Source organism: Eleginops maclovinus, chromosome 10 (genome assembly GCF_036324505.1).
Source record: "Eleginops maclovinus isolate JMC-PN-2008 ecotype Puerto Natales chromosome 10, JC_Emac_rtc_rv5, whole genome shotgun sequence".
NCBI lineage: Eukaryota > Metazoa > Chordata > Actinopteri > Perciformes > Eleginopidae > Eleginops > Eleginops maclovinus.
Window position 1 is genome coordinate 18,821,493 of NC_086358.1, and position 18,935 is coordinate 18,840,427.

An 18,935-nucleotide genomic window follows, 5' to 3' on the forward strand; every position below is an offset into this window, starting at 1 on the left:
AGTGGAATAGCAGTACAAAGTAGCATAAAATGAAAATACTCAAGTAAAGTACAAGTATTTAACAAAGAAAACAAAATCTTTACCTAAGTGGTGTCTGAAAATACGAATATAGTAGTGCAGTATTCATGCATTTTTGTGAGTCGACCTGGAAGTACGTATCGTAGAACTAGGATTCTACGATTTGATCTAATAAGTATCACTGGAAGGACTGCAGGAGATCAGCATCCTAAACCCTCAAGTTTCTAGATCATACAAAGGACATGACCTCAGTGTCCTGAATGTTAGCATTGACCCTGACAGGAAGAATCAGAGGGTATCTCCCTACTTGAAATGATCTATTGCTATTGAGGAGCACACATTGTCAACGATGTTGCATTATGTATTTGAGAAGGAAAGATATGTTTGTAATCATATAGTCATTTTTCCATTCATATATCTGTGTTCTTTTATCTTTGAAAACAGTTGGCCTCTTTTTATCCTCTTTGTAAAGCATCAAACCATCTGCCCCTGCAATAATGACACATTTCCTTATCTGTTGTGTGGGTGTGTGTGTGTGTGTGTGTGTGTGTGTGTGTGTGTGTGTGTGTGTGTGTGTGTGTGTGTGTGTGTGTGTGTGTGTGTGTGTGTGTGTGTGTGTGTGTGTGTGTGTATGTGTGTGTGTGTGTGTGTGTGTGTGTGTGTGTGTGTGTGTGTGTGTGTGTGTGTGTGTGTGTGTGTGTGTATGTGTGTGTGTGGGTGTGTGTGACCACTTCTTGTTTTTGGTGGAGTAATAAGGAAACTCATAGTCAGGGCTTTTGTAAAGGGCTTATCGTCAACTACTACTTCCACACGCCTAATGGGCCAATGCAGTTGGAGAAGAAAAGCAGGAAATAGAAAGTTGTTGAGTAAGTTGGCCATGGCCTGCTGCCTTACTCAAAATGTTGTTTCAGAAAATGTGGTAACCTTTCTGTGGCTCCATTTTTTTCTTCTTGCTCTTACTTTTACTTCCATCCTGCTTACTTCCTTTTTATTTAACAATATGTTTCTCACAAAATGCCAAAACAGTAAACAGTTCAATGCAGAAGATTTTATAAATTAAACAATTAAATTAAAATAATATTTATACTTCTGCAGCACAGAATCAGTTAGGTTCCTTCAAAAATCACTCTTTGAAATTGATACTTTTTACTACTTTTTCAAGATTCAAGGGTTTTATTATCATGTGCACAGTAGCTACAATGTAGTTATGGCAAATGAAATTTAAGGTCCTGAGCTCCTCCAACAATGCCACATATTAAAATACACTTTGTTATACTATACTTTAGGCAGATTCTGTGTTACGAGAATTATATATAATTTCCATTCCATTATTCAGTCACTTCCTCACGCTCTTGTTATTTATTATTCATTTAATTACTCATTAACCATCGTACCTCTGGTTTGACTGCTGACTTTGTTTTATTATACATTGGCAAACAGCTCAGGCTTCTTCATGAAGGTTTTAAAGGTTTATGAAAGGAGATAAATACACAAACAGGGAGCACCCGAAGTTAGCTTTGTTGGTCTCAAAGTCCGGAGAATCACAAGGTCTCTTTTTCCTGTTGCTCCCTCTTTTTCTGCTGACCATAGCAGGTGCCCTGGAATTCATGAGACACACACACACACACACACACACACACACACACACACACACACACACACACACACACACACACACACACACACACACACACACACACACACAATCACATTTTTCTTAGTTTCCTTCTCTTTCACACATCCAGATTTGTATTCCTCATTCGAAGAATCTGAAAAAGAGAAATGGCCAGTAACAGGGTCCACGCTACTTTACCTGATCCCCCCAGTCTAAGTGAAGAGGAGAACAAAGAAGAAGAGAAGGTTTTTGGGAATATCTTCACTGAGTTAGAATCTGTGGACCTGCCCCTAGGAACCACCTTAAGGTAAAAGCCTACAATATTCAACACACTCTTTCTACTTCCATTGATACCGTTGATGGAAAACTTCATAACCTGACTAATATATTAAACAATTTAAAATGATAGATAGAATTTATATATCAAGGGATGCCAATAAAACCATACATACATGTTTATGTGCTTAAAATGCCAAAAGTGCTTTTAGTGCAATGTGCTCTTGAAACACTTTAAATATACAAATAAATTAGCTTGAAAATGGAGTGAGTGCTTATTTTCACCCTTTCGTTTACCCCCAAGTATTGCTTGTCAGGTGGTTAAGATCGCTGGGGCCATCGGCAGCCTGGTACAAAAAACAAAGTTTTTAGGTATAATTATAAAATTTCTTAAAATCTTATATCAATCAAGGACAAGGCAGTAGAGCTCCCAATTATTTTACATTACATGCTTATACAATATTATCTATCATAGTATCAAATCTCTTTTAACTAAACTGAATGTAATGTGGAGCAATTTAAATAAACCTTCCACATAAAACTTAAAAAGCTGAACTGTATATACTTATGACCACAATGCACCTCCATAAGAATACAACTTCCAAATTAACATGTACATTTAAGATATCCATAATTATTTTAATTATATGTATATAATTTTTTAATATTTTATTGTTATTAATGTCCTTGTGTGAACTCTTACCTTTCCTATCCTGTGTTGAACTCTCATTGTTGCTGCTATGCCCTAATGAGATTAATGAAGGTTTATTTTATCTTTATTCTAATTGAATTTGTCTTATGGAAAAAATTACGAACAATTGAAATATTTTATTATAAAATGTATTTATATACAGCATATATTTTATATTATGTAGGCTACATCCCAGGTTGATTTAAATGAGAAACAACACTCAACAACCAATATGCTTTTCCATGCAGGCCACAGTGTCGTGGGTAAAGGGTATGGGATGTAACTCTCCTGTAATGCTCAGGATGTGCAAGCTGCTGAGGGTGAGTTCAGTACTGCAGTAGTGCGCCCCCCACAGGCCAGAGCCCGCACTCACCGGGTTGTGTGCGCTGTAGCTGCAGTGTTAGCTGAACACACACACACACACACACACACACACACACACACACACACACACACACACACACACACACACACACACACACACACACACACACACACACACACACACACAAAACAGTCATGGCGGAGAATGAGACCCTGGAGTGTATAACGGAGCACGAGCGGATTTTACAGGAAATTGAGAGCACCGACACGGCTTGTGTTGGTCCCACTCTTCGGTAAGAATATACAGCTTAATGAATAGTCTTTACCAATACAAATGTCCGTGTGTGTTGAATGTCCTACGGTATCAGACCTTTGTTCCTTAGCTAGGTTAGCTACCCTAGTCAGCAGGCTACCATTAGCTAACAGGCTATATGGTGTTGAAATGAAGCGTGAGCCTAGCTGGCTTGCTAGCTAACATTGAACACTATTTCAGTTATTTGAATGTAGGTATTGTAAAGGCGTGTTTGTGTGTATGTTCCAGACTCCGTGTATTGATGGACGACTGGTGACCTGTCATAATGTAAACACCAGTTGTGGGTGTGGCTGTGGGACTCCACATCTTATCATTATGAAGCTGATTTTAGCTAATGGTGCTAACTACTTCGGCTAGTTGTTTAGCAGAAATCTCACATTTAGGCTAATGTCATCTTGATCTAACTGACCCTGATTAGGGTGAGTCATCTTGAAAGCCTGGTAGCGGTAACATTTGATGTGGAATTGCTTAAGCTAATGTTCTAATACACTACATAGGTTATGTTAGCTAGCTACCAAGCTAGCCTCCAAGGCCATAATGAATGACATTAGTTTGACAAGCCAGTGTTTATCAACTGACTGCAGCCACAGCTGGATGTCTCCGCCTCTAACACACACCCGTAGACATGCCTGTAGGCTATGGTTTTCTCTCAGCATAGCTGGGGAAACCAGTGCCCAAAAGGTAACATTAAATACAAACCTCAGCTTGTTTCAGTTTCATTGATAACTATATGTTAGCTAGACAGTCTAGATTAGTTGTTACAAAATGACTGACAATTGTTCTTTTAAATATTAGTATAAAATTAACAACAGGAATTGACTTGATGGCAGTTTTGGGGATGGAAATTGGGTAAAACATTAGCGCTTGTTAAACCTCCGGCCACTCTGAGTTTAAGTTTGCATACATTTCACTGCATAAGTGTGGTTTCTCGTATACCTTGGTGCAAGTGTTTACATACCAGCTCAAGTCTGTTTTAATGAGTGTGGCCTGGAAGTCTCTTCTACCATCTTGTGGGATGGATTAAACCTTAATTTCCAAAGTGTTGCCTCATCTTTTTAGGGCTGAGTGGTTTTACTAGCTGTCTGACTTCATAAAGACAAATGGCTTGAAATCATGGGGACATTTTAAAAACTGTGTTGTGTCTTTTGGTGTATGGCTTTGGTATGAGAAACTACAACAGTACTGAAGCATATCCACTGCTCACCACACACTGTGACTGGACTCTTTAATAAAGCACTGACAGAGTTTTTGTAATAACTGTCATGGTACACGGCGTGGACAAAGCTCTGCACAGACTGTTCATTTTTATGATAATTACTATATCTAGAGAAGCATTTGATATTAAGAGTTATTTTAAAAAGTATGATTTAATACCCTGCAGTGCGGACCTGTGAATATACCCTTCTGGCCTTTGAGAGTAATTACAAAAACTTTACCATGTTATTTTATTATTGTGAACCAGCCACTTTCACACAGCTAGCAGTTGCGCATAGCTCCAAAAAAGTTCAAATACATTTACATAATATGCATTCATTGTCCAAACTATTAACATATAAGGAATCTAACTAGTTATTTTTCGGCCAGAAAAAATAATAACAACATATTTAAAGCTTAAGAAACATATTCTTGGAGCACAATAAAGCTGGTAATGCTAAGTAAAGCAATTTCACTTTCTATCTTAAACAGGAATAAGAACACAAAGGTATGCTATGTGGAAGCAAACTAATTTAGGGTTTGAATATCAGCCTACAGACTTTCAGTTTAATATTGTGCTCCTTTGCTTTCTGTTTCATTTAACCATATCTATGTCTTTAACCAAATTATTACTAAAGCAATGGGTATCAGCTATTTGGATCTTTCCCATCACGTGTTTTGTAAAAGGAAATCCAACAATAACATACCAGTTGATGTAAAACTGTGAGAATGTCCCATCCCTGTTATCAATCTGTTATCTGGCAACACTATAGCAGTTAGAGCTGGAAAAACACTTCCTAGAAGATAGAAACGGAGGATGAAACCCTCTTTATTTGTCACATGCATGCACACAGCAGAGCACACACAGTGAAATTGGTCCTCTGCATTTAACCCATCCTAGTACTAGGAGCAGTGGGCAGCTATCGTGCAGCGCCCGGGGAGCAATGGGGAGGGGGGATTGGAGGTGTCCGGTGCCTTGCTCAAGGGCACCACAGCAGGGCCTAGGAGGTGAACTGGGACCTCTCCAAGTAGCAGTCCACTTTCCATATTTCAAGTCTGTTCGGGGACTTGAACCGGCGACCCTACGATTCCCAGTCCAAGCCCCTACTGACTGAGCCACTGCTGGACAACACACACATTTTGTGAAAATCTAAGATTACAAGGTGGTTTTCACCATTCATTTTTGTTGTGTGTTTCTATTTAACTGAATAACAATTTGTAGAATGACAAAGCATAGCTAGTGTTTGTAACACAGAGGCCACTTAGCTATAAGCTAGCTTCCTGTCATGGCAGGAAACAGGAAAACAGTGACTGTATTCTTTTCAACTCCCACCTGCTTTCAATTATTAATAACAGGAAGGAGGAACCTCAGATGGCAGCATGCAAGCCGATGATTACTGGACTGCATTAGCATGTTTCCATTCTGCATGTGCTGTGCTGTTTTATACATCAGGCTGTGTACTAAGCTTTAGTTTCTTGTGGAATTGAATGTTAATCATTTATAAAGAACACCAAACATTAACCAGTGCCTTCTTCCAATTGTAAGAATGTTCTCCTTTTTTCACATTTATTTGAATGAAATGCCTTTTCAATTTCACATTATTTTTATATTCATTTTTGAATTTCAATAGGTTCAATTAAACTTGTGAGAGTAAATAGATTAACCAGTCAATACAATGTTTGTTATTTGTGAAGCCCTTAAAGGAGTCGGAAATTATAGAAAGGATTATCCCTTACATCCCTAAAACATATCCATACCCTTGGGTCCTGGTGATATAGAAATATGGCCCCTTTAATTAAAGCTCATTGTTATTTATTGTCTTTTGATCATATTGTCTTCCACTTGTCCTCTGGCAAATGAGCTGACCACAAACTGTTCTGCAAATTATTTGAAAGTAAGGATGAACATTTGATTATGTGAAGCAACGTCTGATTTGTTTAACAAATTGTCTCCAACTGTTGGAGGTAATGTCACTACGCACAGGTTTTTTTTTTTTCAAACCAATGGGGATAAATAAATTATTTATATGTACTCATTTATATTACGACAGGCAATGTGGCATTCTGAATTTTAAGAAAATTAGTCAAACATTTGCGAGTCAAGTGCAAACAAAAACACAACACTGCTCCAGAGGTCACTAGCAAGCGGCCCGAGACCACCTCTTTTTGGCGGACCAGAGGCCGGTTCTTTAGTTCACATCAAAGGTCTCTGACTATTTTCACACAGATCCAATCGAACTACAACAAGGGCTGAAATGCTCCAGGGTTCGAGTCAACCGGACTAAACAAGGCTGGTGTGAATGCGACCTTACATTCATTTAGTCAAACAGTTTACATTTGACAGCAGAAAAGCTCTGCCTTTAGAAAAAGTAACCTGAATTATCTTCACAGTTATGACCAAAATGATTATCAAGATTATTTTGATCAATGTTGAGATCCAGTATTCATTGAATTTTAGCAACAACATATTTGATTTTCTTTTCTACATTGAAATGAAGAGATCATGCTTTCATTTTACGTTTCTTTTATGTACAACTTAACATAGGGTTACTCTTAACACATAAAAATTCCCTCAGGTTTAGCTTTACATTTCCATATAAAATAAAACTGAATATTTGGAAAGAAACCAATATCTATGTTGGCCTGTCTGACTCACAACATTTTAGGTAAAAGGTGTTTGGGTGTGTGCTGGACACCGTTACTCATTACCAGAAGATATTATGACCGTGACATTTTAGCAGCGGTGCTCATAAAATCTATGAAATGAAAACATAAAAGTATCAGAATCAGAAATCCTTTATAAGTCCCACAGCGGGGACACTTACACTGATACAGCAAAGGTGGCATAGACGCAAAAGTTGCATAGCACGAGCAGGAAAGAAAAAGGCATGCAATAACACAGAATGAGCTAAGACAAGTACACATCCACAGAAATGGTGAGCAGCAACTTCAGAGCTTCATGTTGTATGTAATGTAAGGTGATGAGACATTACATTAATAAATAAAAAAGTTAGGACATTTATTACATGGTAGTTTTCACACAGTATATTTTTTTTTAAATGTCCATATTGCACATTGCCGTTTTAATGCATAAGATGCACAGTCTTTATTGTGTGGGGGTCTACCAGGGGCCGTGGTGGTTATAGTCTGACTGTGTATTTCTCTATGAGACACCGCAAGTGAAGCAGCCTGTCAGTGAAGGAGCTGCACAGTGCGGACAGGGTGTCCTGGAGGGGGTGGGACACATTGTCCAGCAGGGAGGACATTCTCCTGTCCCCCACCACCTCCACAGTGTCCAGAGGATTTGAACCAGTCTGTTCAGTGTCTTCCTCTCAGCAGCCGAGATGCTGCTGCCCCAGCAGAACACGCCATAAAAAAGACCAAAACTGGATATTTTAACCATTAGGGAATGTCTGCCCCTAACTCAAACGATTAACTTATCCCCTTTATTAATATTAACAAAATAATTATATAATGTGTACGGAAGAGTTGAAAGCTATCGTTGCGATTTGATTGGTAGTTTCTTAGCAGTTGATAAGTGGCGAACAGTGCTGCGTCTCAAAAGTGAAATGACTTTCAGCTAAAGTCACAGCAGTTGAACAGTAGGCATTGATAACCATGGAGCGTTCAAAAACACGGCTTGTGTTTCCCTCTCATGCAAACTGTCAATATTATGTTTCCTTAGAAGAAAACGTATTGGCGCGTCTTTCCATTGAGCTGAATAGTCTATTCACTTTCTTTATGAGTACACTTCAAATGTGTTTACGGGGAATATATTTTACTCGAAACAATGAGATTAAAATGTAAAGGTCTTCAAGCTGATTTTTCCAGTCAAGACATGTAAACACTGGCTAGATAGAAAGACAGATGGACATCAAACACACTTTATTCATCCAAAATCAGCACATTATTTTATTTCAGCAGCAATGTGTTCAGGAATTCAAATATTTAAAAGGTGGAATAAAGTATAAAACATAATAAAGCTAAAATAAACAGAAACAGAAAATATATGCATATCTTCAGTAGAACATACGTAATCCCAAAAAAGACACAATATAAGTTGTGGGATGATTTAGAATGTTGTCTAAAAGACCATTATACTAAAGCTACGAAATGAATAGCGAATACAACGCAAACAAGTCACAACATTAAAGGGCAGTATACTTATGTGCTTTTTATATTCAGCCTAATGTGCTTAAATGAGTCGGGGTCCATCTCCAGAAGGCTCAGGTGGGTTTGCTGACATAACGGCCCCTAAGAGTTACCTAGAAATGTGCACAGTAAACGGGGAGCCACTGCTGTGTGTGCAGACTTAAGAGTTCAAAGTAAACAACATTTATATCAAATATATTTTACAATAAAGAATGAATAAGAAAGCTCTTCAATTAGCATGCTGATACAATCTACCACTTAAACGGTAACAGCGAGCCATGGTTTTAGTTTATTATTTCTGTGTAAGTCTTTGTGTAAACGTATGTAAATAAGTAGCCCAGGTGCTCCATGCTGCACCTGTGTTTTTGTGGATTTCCATCAATGCTTATCAGCAATGACCCACAGTTCCAGATAAAATACCCTTCAACAAATGTTATTAAATGTTTTTGTAAAAACAAACTTGATTTATGACACACACCTACGCATTTAATATTTGTCAGTTATAGAAAGCAGAGGGGGCATACAGTTAAAGGCTGACGGCCATAAAATATTTATTTGCTTACGTTATCTGGCTTTAAACCTGGATGATTAACACTTTTGCACAGTAGAACATTTGTCTATAGGTTTGAAGCATTTGACTGTAAACAGACTTTGTTATACAAATAACCAAATATAGGGGTTTGTCATTAAAAAAAAGGCTGCAGCTGAATTGAAATGACCTGTAATAAACAGAACTTTTGTATAGAATAGTTACTGATGTAACCCAAAAGAAATTGGGTAATCACTACTCAACTTTCACCTCAACTCTGTTCTGACTGCATTAGTTAAAATGTGTGTCCAATATGCTGCTCAGGGTTCTGACTGCAACGGCTATGTACAAAGTGATCTTTCAATTAGATTGGATTGTAATTGTAATCTGTAGATGAGTATGTTGCATTACGTATGACCCCCGCTCATTTTCTCGAAAGGTTTAAAATACATTGGCAAACTAATGCCCCAATACTTGCATTCAGTTCCAGCCGTTTGTGTTGCTAGCACTGTTTTAAGTTACAATTTAGAGCAGTGTTTCTCAAACTTTTTCAGACCAAGGACCACTTAACCAATAAAAAAATACTCACGGACCACCTAACTCCCCCAATATCCCACAAGATCAAGATTCAAGAAGCTTTATTAATCCCGAGGGAAATTGAGGTGCAACAGTTCAATACAAAGAAGGAAGGAGAAATATACACCAAATATAACTAAATATAAACTAGAATAAATACAATAGGCCTGCTTACTACTCCAACAGTATATTACAAATCACAGCCTAATAATAACAGCTTTGTGACCTTCTCTATATCGCTCGTTCACACATTAAATCAACAATACAAATACAACTACGGATTCTACAAGCATTTCGTTCACATGCGATTTAAACGGTAAATGCTGATAGATTTTACACATCATATGAAACATAGACTACATTTATTACTGAGTTTATGTCCGAGCGAACAGAGAGATAGGCTACGCAAAATGCACCGCATTTAGTACGACACAAACTGCTGCTGTGTATTTTCAAAAATAAAACACAGTAAAACTATGGTTGCAGGCCCAAGTTTAACAAGAATTTAACAATAAACACAAAGTAATTATTTACACTGTAACATTTACAAATAGCATTGTTTACTCACTCATACACTGCGTGTCTCTGTTGCTACCTAATGGGAGGAATGGTGCTGCTTGTGCTGAGACATCAGTGAAAACAATGTCTGGATCCAAACTGGAGAGTTTTAGTCTCATATCACAGTCCACATTGATCCTGTTACGCTGCTTTGTTTTCAGACCAACAAGTGTAGAAAAACCAACTTCACAGTTGTATGTGGTTGGAAACGGCATCAACAGTTTCAGAGCAGCGTCAGCCAGCTCTGGGTGCTCAGGCTGGACGTGGACCCAAAAGTCCGTCAAGCTTTTCTCTCTGAAAGTCGTCCTCAGTGTCCCATCAGATGCGATGTCCACAAGGCTGTCAACCTGTCTTGATGGGGGCTTGGAACTGACGTGTTCGATGTGCGTTTTGTCCCCAAATGGATTCCTGATCCACTCATAGCCTGCATCTAGTTCTGGGAAATATCTTCCCAGCTGAAAGTGAAGGCCTTGCAGATGTTCCTTGAAGGCTGCAACTGTGCCGCCGTCCAGCTCTTCATCTGCAGCGAGGAGAAAATCCACAAGCGTCGGAAAACAGTCAAACTCCTGGCGATCCAGACGGACACACCACAATTCCATCTTGAGGCGTGCGGCTTTAATTTTGTCCTGCACATTGAAGGTGGTGACGGCTTTTCCCTGCAGCGCTAAGTTCAAAGCATTGAGTGCGCTAAAGACATCGGCCAGGTATGCCAATTTTGAGAGCCACTGGAAATCATGCAGTCTGTCATACAGTTCATCAGTATGATGCAAGAATAACATCACCTCATCGCGCAGTTCAAATGGACGGGTGAGAACTTTCCCACGCGACAGCCAGCGAACTTCAGTATGGAAAAGCAGTTTTGTGTGTTCACTTCCCATTTCATCACACAGAGCTTTAAAAAGACGTGTGTTCAGTGCTTTGGTTTTTATTGTATTAACAATTTTCACAGACTCGTCCAGTACTGATTTGAGGCATGGTGGCATCTTTTTCACAGCCAGCTGTTCTCTGTGAATGCAACAGTGTGTTGCTGTGGCGCAAGGTGCAACTGCGCGTACGCGCGCTGCCAGTCTTGTCCGTTTCCCAGTCATTGCAGTTGCACCATCTGTGCAAATACACATCAAAAACACATCGTGTCCAGTCGATATTATTCTGCAGGATGAAATCGTTGACTGAGTCAAAAATGGCTTCCCCTGTGGTGTTGGTCGGCAGGGAACGACAAAACAGAAATTCATCCTGCACACCGCCAGCATAAATGTACCTTACAAAACACAGCAGATTTGCCTCATTCACGATATCAGTTGACTCGTCCAGTTGCAGTGTGAAAAACTGGCTTTGGCGTAAACGTGTGATCAGCTGATCTTTCACATTTTCGACCATGGCTGTTATTCGCCGCTGGACAGTATCATTGGAGAGGGGGACCCTGTTAATTTCGTCGCTTGCTTTCTCCCCAAACAATACATTAGCCATAACCTTGGCAGCTGGTTTAACTAAATTCTCACCTATCGAATGAGGTTTCCCTGTTTTTGCGATGAGAAGGGATACCCTGTATGATGCCTCTGTAGCCTTCGCATTTTCCCCCGTCGCAAAAAAATGTGAGGGCGCCTTCGTCATGTGTTTTTTAAGTTCATCACGTTTTCTCTCAAACAATGCTAAAGGTTTCCCGATGTAATCCTTGTGTTTGCTCTCAAAATGACGCTTGAGCTTGGCGGGTTTCATAGCCTCGTTAGCCAACGACTCGTAGCACAAAACACAGTGTGGATTGGGATCCTCTTCATCTCCAGTCCAGAAAAATCCGAATTTTATGAAGTCGCTGTGATATTTTCTCTTCACTTTAGCGCTGGACTTTCCGCGATCAAGCCGAGTTTCACAGCTTTCAGCCGGGTGGTGGTTAGACGGCGAACCGCTCTCCTGGGACTCAGTAACGCACACAAAATCACTTGTCGCTGCGGCTGAACCACTTGTAGTTGCTGGATCTCCTGCATCAGGACGATGCACCTTGACTGTCACGTCAGATTTGTCATTTAATTTTCTTTTAACTGACCCTGTCTTTAGCCATCGATCCATCTTGTCAGTTGACAGCTCAAATTGACCGAGCAAATCATTTATGACGTAAGATCGTTAACTACGTAGCTACGAACCTACGTAGCTACGCTACATCTATGCTACACTCTATACTAGTCATTTTAAGACCGTTTGAGAAACACTTTAAACTTATAATATATTCATTTCAAATGTGACATTTTACCAAAATACTCACGGACCACTAGGGGTCGCTCACGGACCACCAGTGGTCCGCGGACCTCTTTGAGAGAGAATGATTTAGAGGCTTACAAAAGTTTACTTGACAGCCTACTGTCAAAATGACACAATGTTCACAGTAAATGAGTATAAAGATATGTTTTTATTGTTCTCCTGCATAAACATTTAGATAACATCAGTGGTGGCTGGTGGAGTTTTCTCCAGGGGGGGCTGTAACTCCAAAATGTATAAAATTATAGATAGATAGATAGAAGTGCAAAGAGAAACAAGTGCGATATATAGAGTATGTACAGTATATGCAGTTAAGAGTGATTATGTAAAGATAAGGGCAGTATAAAGAGGTGGGAATAATTGGCATAGTATAAACAGATGTAGTATGAACAAATATACAGATGTGCTATATTACTATACAGATGGCCAATATACATATATAATAAATATCTATCTCTCTATCTCTAGATATATCTCTATATCTATATATTTAAATAATATATATCATATATAACATGGACAATACACATACTTTATGACAGAAGGCTGTGACGTCAGCCCCGCCGCCAAATCCAGCTGCATTCAGCTCGGGGCGCAGGAGAGGTGCGCCCCAACATCGTCCTATCTCTTGTATTGAAGAGGGAGCTACTGCGCATGTACAACTTTAACGAGAGTCTATGGGCAAAGATTCCTGCGCCCCAGGGCGGAAATACGTCACCAATCAGACAATGTCAACGAACGAAACAACTTTACTCATCATTAACTATGAAATATTTATCTTGCACATCTAAAAAAATATATACATATATTTCGAAATATTGTTATTTTATTATTTCATTTTTATTTAATTTTTTTTATGTCTTATTCAAGGAAATGTGGTGAGAGGTGAGTGGTGGGGCGGCGCCCTAGCGCCCTCTATTGGCCAGCCGCCACTGGATAACATAGTTAGCTAAATGTTTACCCTGCGCTTATAAACACAAAGAAAGTGGTTTATGTTAAACAGTTGTCTGGAAACAGAATTGTTGATTGTTTTGTGCTTTCCAAGTAATCAAACCTACTTTTTAAATATGGATCCATTTTCTGCATTTAACTAGAAAGTCATGGACATATTATTTCATTTTATTGTTGAAATTAAACTCAATATTTGCTACTGATCTATACAACCATAATCTGCCTTGTCCCCCACCCCCCGCATGCTCCTCGTCAGAAGTGTGTTCCTGAAATCGTTAAAGGCACCTGGGACCTGTGGTCGTTTTTTCTACATCTACATCCGTGACAGATGTTTACACAAAATAACTGTTCATTCTTATTATTTGATTATTAGCAATCCATTACAATTTCACTAGATGGAGCTGTTACTCCAGGAAGGAAAAAGGGACATTACAGTGGGGCAAAAAAGTATTTAGTCAGCCACCAATTGTGCAAGTTCTCCCATTTAAAAAGATGAGAGAGGCCTGTAATTTTTATCATAGGTATACCTCAACTATGAGAGACGAATGAGAAAAGAAATCCAGAAATCACATTGTAGGATTTTTAAAGAATTTATTTTCAAATGATTGAGGAAAATAAGTATTTGGTCAATAACAAAAGTTCATCTCAATACTTTGTTATATACCCTTTGTTGGCAATGACAGAGGTCAAAGGTTTTCTGTAAGTCTTCACAAGGTTTCCACACACTGTTGCTGGTATTTTGGCCCATTCCTCCATGCAGATCTCCTCTAAAGCAGTGATGTTTTGGGGCTGTCGCTGGGCAACACGGACTTTCAACTCCCTCCAAAGATTTTCTATGGGGTTGAGATCTGGAGACTGGCTAGGCCACTCCAGGACCTTGAAATGCTTCTTACGAAGCCACTCCTTCGTTGCCCTGGCGGTGTGTTTGGGATCATTGTCATGCTGAAAGACCCAGCCACGCTTCATCTTCAGTGCCCTTGCTGATGGAAGGAGGTTTTCACTCAAAATCTCACGATACATGGCCCCATTCATTCTTTCCTTTACACGGATCAGTCGTCCTGGTCCCTTTGCAGAAAAACAGCCCCAAAGCATGATGTTTCCACCCCCATGCTTCACAGTAGGTATGGTGTTCTTTGGATGCAACTCTGCATTCTTTCTCCTCCAAACACGACGAGTTGAGTTTTTACCAAAAAGTTCTATTTTGGTTTCATCTGACCATATGACATTCTCCCAATCCTCTTCTGGATTATCCAAATGCCCTCTAGCAAACTTCATGTACATGTACTGGCTTAAGCAGGGGGACACGTCTGGAACTGCAGGATTTAAGTCCCTGGCGGCGTAGTGTGTTACTGATGGTAGCCTCTGTTACTTTGGTCCCAGCTCTCTGCAGGTCATTCACTAGGTCCCCCCGTGTGGTTCTGGGATTTTTGCTCACCGTTCTTGTGATCATTTTGACCCCACGGGGTGAGATCTTGCGTGGAGCCCCAGATCGAGGGAGATTAGCAGTGGTCTTGTATGTCTTCCATTTTCTAATAATTGCTCCCACAGTTAATTTCTTCACACCAAGCTGCTTACCTATTGCAGATTCAGTTTTCCCAGCCTGGTGCAGGTCTACAATTTTGTCTCTGGTCTCCTTTGACAGCTCTTTGGTCTTGGCCATAGTGGAGTTTGGAGTATGACTGTTTGAGGTTGTGGACAGGTGTCTTTTATACTGATAACGAGTTCAAAAAGGTGCCATTAATACAGGTAACGAGTGGAGGACAGAGGAGCCTCTTAAAGAAGAAGTTACAGGTCTGTGAGAGCCAGAAATCTTGCTTGTTTGTAGGTGACCAAATACTTATTTTACCGAGGAATTTACCAATTAATTCATTAAAAATCCTACAATGTGATTTCCTGGATTTTTCCCCCAATCCTTTCTCTCATAGTTGAAGTGTACCTATGATGAAAATTACAGGCCTCTCTCATCTTTTTAAATGGGAGAACTTGCACAATTGGTGGCTGACTAAATACTTTTTTGCCCCACTGTATTTGTAGTTTAGGCTGCGGGCTCAAAGAATGTGTCTGTTTGGGATCCTCATTCATCTATCCCCTTTAAATCAGAAGCATGCTGACTTAAGGCCAGTGTATTCAAGTCTCCTTGCTCTCAAATCAATTTTTTTGGCTCTAAAATTAGGCTAGTTGTTGTAACATACTCTGTGCCCAAGTATTGGGTTAGTAGGCTATTTAAACATTTCAGGGCTTTTTTATTTCATAGCCTAAGCTAAAATATATTTTAGTTTATATTTTTAAGAAAGTTTTAAGCCAGGTTTGTAAGATTAACACTGGAAAAGGAATTTTAGAGGGCCCAAACTGAATCCCCTTAAAGCTCAGGTATTCTTTTTGCGATAAGAGGCATCTTATAGACATGATTTTCAAAGAAAATGTACATTTTTTACGTGTTTTCAGTATGTCTTATAGAACGATAAGTATTAGTATTTATAAAAGGGTGATAACTTATTAACATTTTCCAAAATACCATCTATGGAATAAATGGGAGCTGTCTTGGGATTTTGCATTCAGGGCTTATTATACCTAATAATACATTCTGCCTTAATATAAATACTACATATCCACACACTATAACGCACACTGATAAACGCACATGCAAAAATATAGTGTCAGCTCAACAGTTCTGACAGTTTTCTGTTTGTCTCCATCCCTCCCTTCTCACCTTACCCCCTTTTCTTCGTTCCCCCCTCCTGTTTTCTCATGTCCTGTGTCTCTCTCAGGTCTATTTACGATGACCAGCCCAACGCCCACAAGCGCTTCATGGAAAAGCTGGATGCCCGGATAAGGAACCATGACCGTGAGATTGAGAAGATGTGCAATTTCCACCACCAAGGCTTCGTAGACGCTATCACAGAGCTGCTCAAAGTCCGCGCTGATGCTGAGAAGCTGATGGTAAGAGAGGTCACTGTAAAGAGGACTAAGGGCATGAAGCGAATATAGCAGGGCAGTTTGGTCTGCAAGCCAGCAACGGCTCACAATAAAAAGGCCACATGTACTCACATGTACTTAAAACTAGTTTGTTAAAGAAACAAATGCAATATTTTTTCCATTATTAAGTCTGATACAGTTTTAGGCTTTTTAACTTCAATAACTTTAAATAATCAACTACATTTGTACAAGGTTAGTTAATGGGAAAGATTCATTCCAATACCCCAAACAAATGTTTTTAATAGTGTTCTGTTTATAGGTTTTAATGTTTCAGACACTTTTAGAGGTCTTTATATTGTTATAAACATAATTGCATTATACAGATATTATTATTATTATTATTATTATTATTATTTGTATTGTTGTTATTGTTGTTACTATTATTATTATGTTCAAAAAGTCTCTTTATCTTTACTTACTTTAGCTCACTGTGGCACAGTTCTCCCAAACAGAGGTGGAAGAAGTACTCAGATGATTTATTAATATAAAAGAAGCAATACTACACTGTAAAAATACTCTCTTAGAAGTTAAAGTCCTGCATTCAAAATTGTACTCGCCTAGAAGTACAGAAGTATTGGCTTCTAAATATACCTCAAGTACACAAACATGTAGAGTTCTCAATTTCCAGTATGGCCCATACAGGATTTAACAATATTACATTTTTGTGTTATGATTATTATTAATGCCTTCATTTCAATGTTGCACTCGATAAAGGGCGAGATTATTTAAATGACTTGATATACTGCTGGATAGCTCCACCTATAATAATACATAATGATATATTGGTTACTTATATTCAGTATTTTAAATGCTTACCTTCAAAGTAGTTTGTAACTACAATTGTTTTAGAATAATAAGAAATAGTCTCCAAAATGTAATAAAATAACATGAAAAAACTCAACACAAGTAAAGTACCTCACAAATGTACTTAAGTACTGTACTTGACTAAATGTACTTACAATCCACCATTGCTCTGAAACTTGTGTGAGGGTAATATTGTCTTTTTAGAAATGAATATTCATTAGTGATATATCATCTATATCATTTTATATCACAACGTTGTTGGAACTTATATTGAGAAATAATAACCACAATAGCCCAAAACAACCACAGAATATCTACTAACATCTAGTACTACATTATATTTTCAATTATTTTCTATATCACCGTATTTATGTTGATAATCACTACTAAATATGGCATCATTTAATTGAAAGTAAAACCACATTACTAGCAGCAGACGTTAAGGCCTGGTGTATATTGTGAAAGACATTCACCTTTTAAGTGAATAATTTTACCTAAAGTAAAAGTACTCATTATGCAGATTGGTCCTTTTCAGGAAGTCTGATTTAAGTGCTGATTATATTTCACATCATTAATCCAAACCTGTAAAGTAACTAAAGGTACACAATAAATGTAGTGGAGTAAAAGTACAGCATTTACCTCTGTAGTGGAGTAGAAGTGCAAAGTAGCATAAAATGGAAATACTGAAGTAAAGTACAAGTATCTCAAAATCGCACTTAAGCACAGTAGCACTTGAGTAAATGTACTTAGTTACTTGAAGGTAGCTAATGAGAGAAGACCCTGTCCCGTAATGGATTGTCATTGGTTCCACTTCCTGGTAGCTGAGCAGTACAACATTATGCTGTATTAGATAACAGTCTTGGGTAAGTTTCTAGAAACTTCAATTATCTCTTTGCTCTCGAGCACTGTTGCTGTGGTGCTGCGCCCCCGAATAATGAAAAAAGAAGCGGTGATTATGTGGTCGGTCCCCCCTCGTTTGGAAACTTCGCTGTTGAAAGGATTGTCATCAAAAAGCCGACTGGTCAATTGGGTCATGGCTCTCAGCCGTGTGACAAGAGCCTAGAGTTCAAAAATCCTCATCCAGAATCGAGAAGTTTGTCACTGAATCTGTGAGAAAGAGCCTGTCACAAGCCATTAAACCCCATGAAAGGCCCAGTGCACCAGCGATGGGTTCAGGTCCTCGCTGCCTGGTTAATCTGAATTTGCAGGCCTTTGTCCTTGCCCCTTCATGGACAATGAGCTGATTACAAGGCTGAGCAGCTGCAGCGAGGGAGGTAGAGAGGGAAACGAGAGGGCATGTAGAGGGGGAGCAGACAGGGAGGAAGGACAGATAGACATGTGAAAGCATTTTTTTTAAATCTTGGTTTTATTAACATGAAGCCAAGTGCTCCCTCTGAGAATGTCAATAAAACCAACAGTTGGGTTTTAGAGTCTTTAAGAGCGAGTCACAGAAACCTGAACGTCCCAATAATGGATATATATTTTCACCACCTTTTACCTTAATTACAATGAAAGGAAGACCCCTTGTTATAGATGTAACATAGCAAGATATTCCAATTATAAACTTTCAATTTAAACCTCCGCCATGTTCATGCTTTCTACATGCAGCAACTTTTAAAAGATAAGGCTCGGTTTGATGACATTTTCCCCCTTTAGGCTACAAATATATCAAAGGACAAAATCCAAAAATGTGTTAGTCGGTCTCTGT

General features: G+C 38.9%; 1 protein-coding gene and 1 pseudogene across 4 annotated transcripts in view; one reads left to right on the forward strand and one right to left on the reverse strand.

The window, feature by feature from the left end:
- The first annotated feature begins 1,757 nt into the window (after positions 1-1,757).
- exoc6 (exocyst complex component 6) overlaps positions 1,758-18,935 on the forward strand; it is a 53,089-nt gene continuing 35,911 nt past the window's right edge. For 2 of the 4 annotated variants that reach the window (XM_063893005.1, XM_063893006.1), the window contains exons 1-2: positions 1,758-1,940; positions 16,216-16,387. In XM_063893005.1, the coding sequence (XP_063749075.1) occupies positions 1,801-1,940; positions 16,216-16,387 (312 nt within the window). In that variant the 5' untranslated portion in view covers positions 1,758-1,800. Of the gene's footprint in view, positions 1,941-3,116; positions 3,218-16,215; positions 16,388-18,935 lie in introns of those variants that run through there. The other 2 variants (XM_063893007.1, XM_063893008.1) reach the window with 1 other exon arrangement.
- Positions 11,020-12,330, reverse strand: LOC134871413 (zinc finger BED domain-containing protein 5-like; annotated as a pseudogene).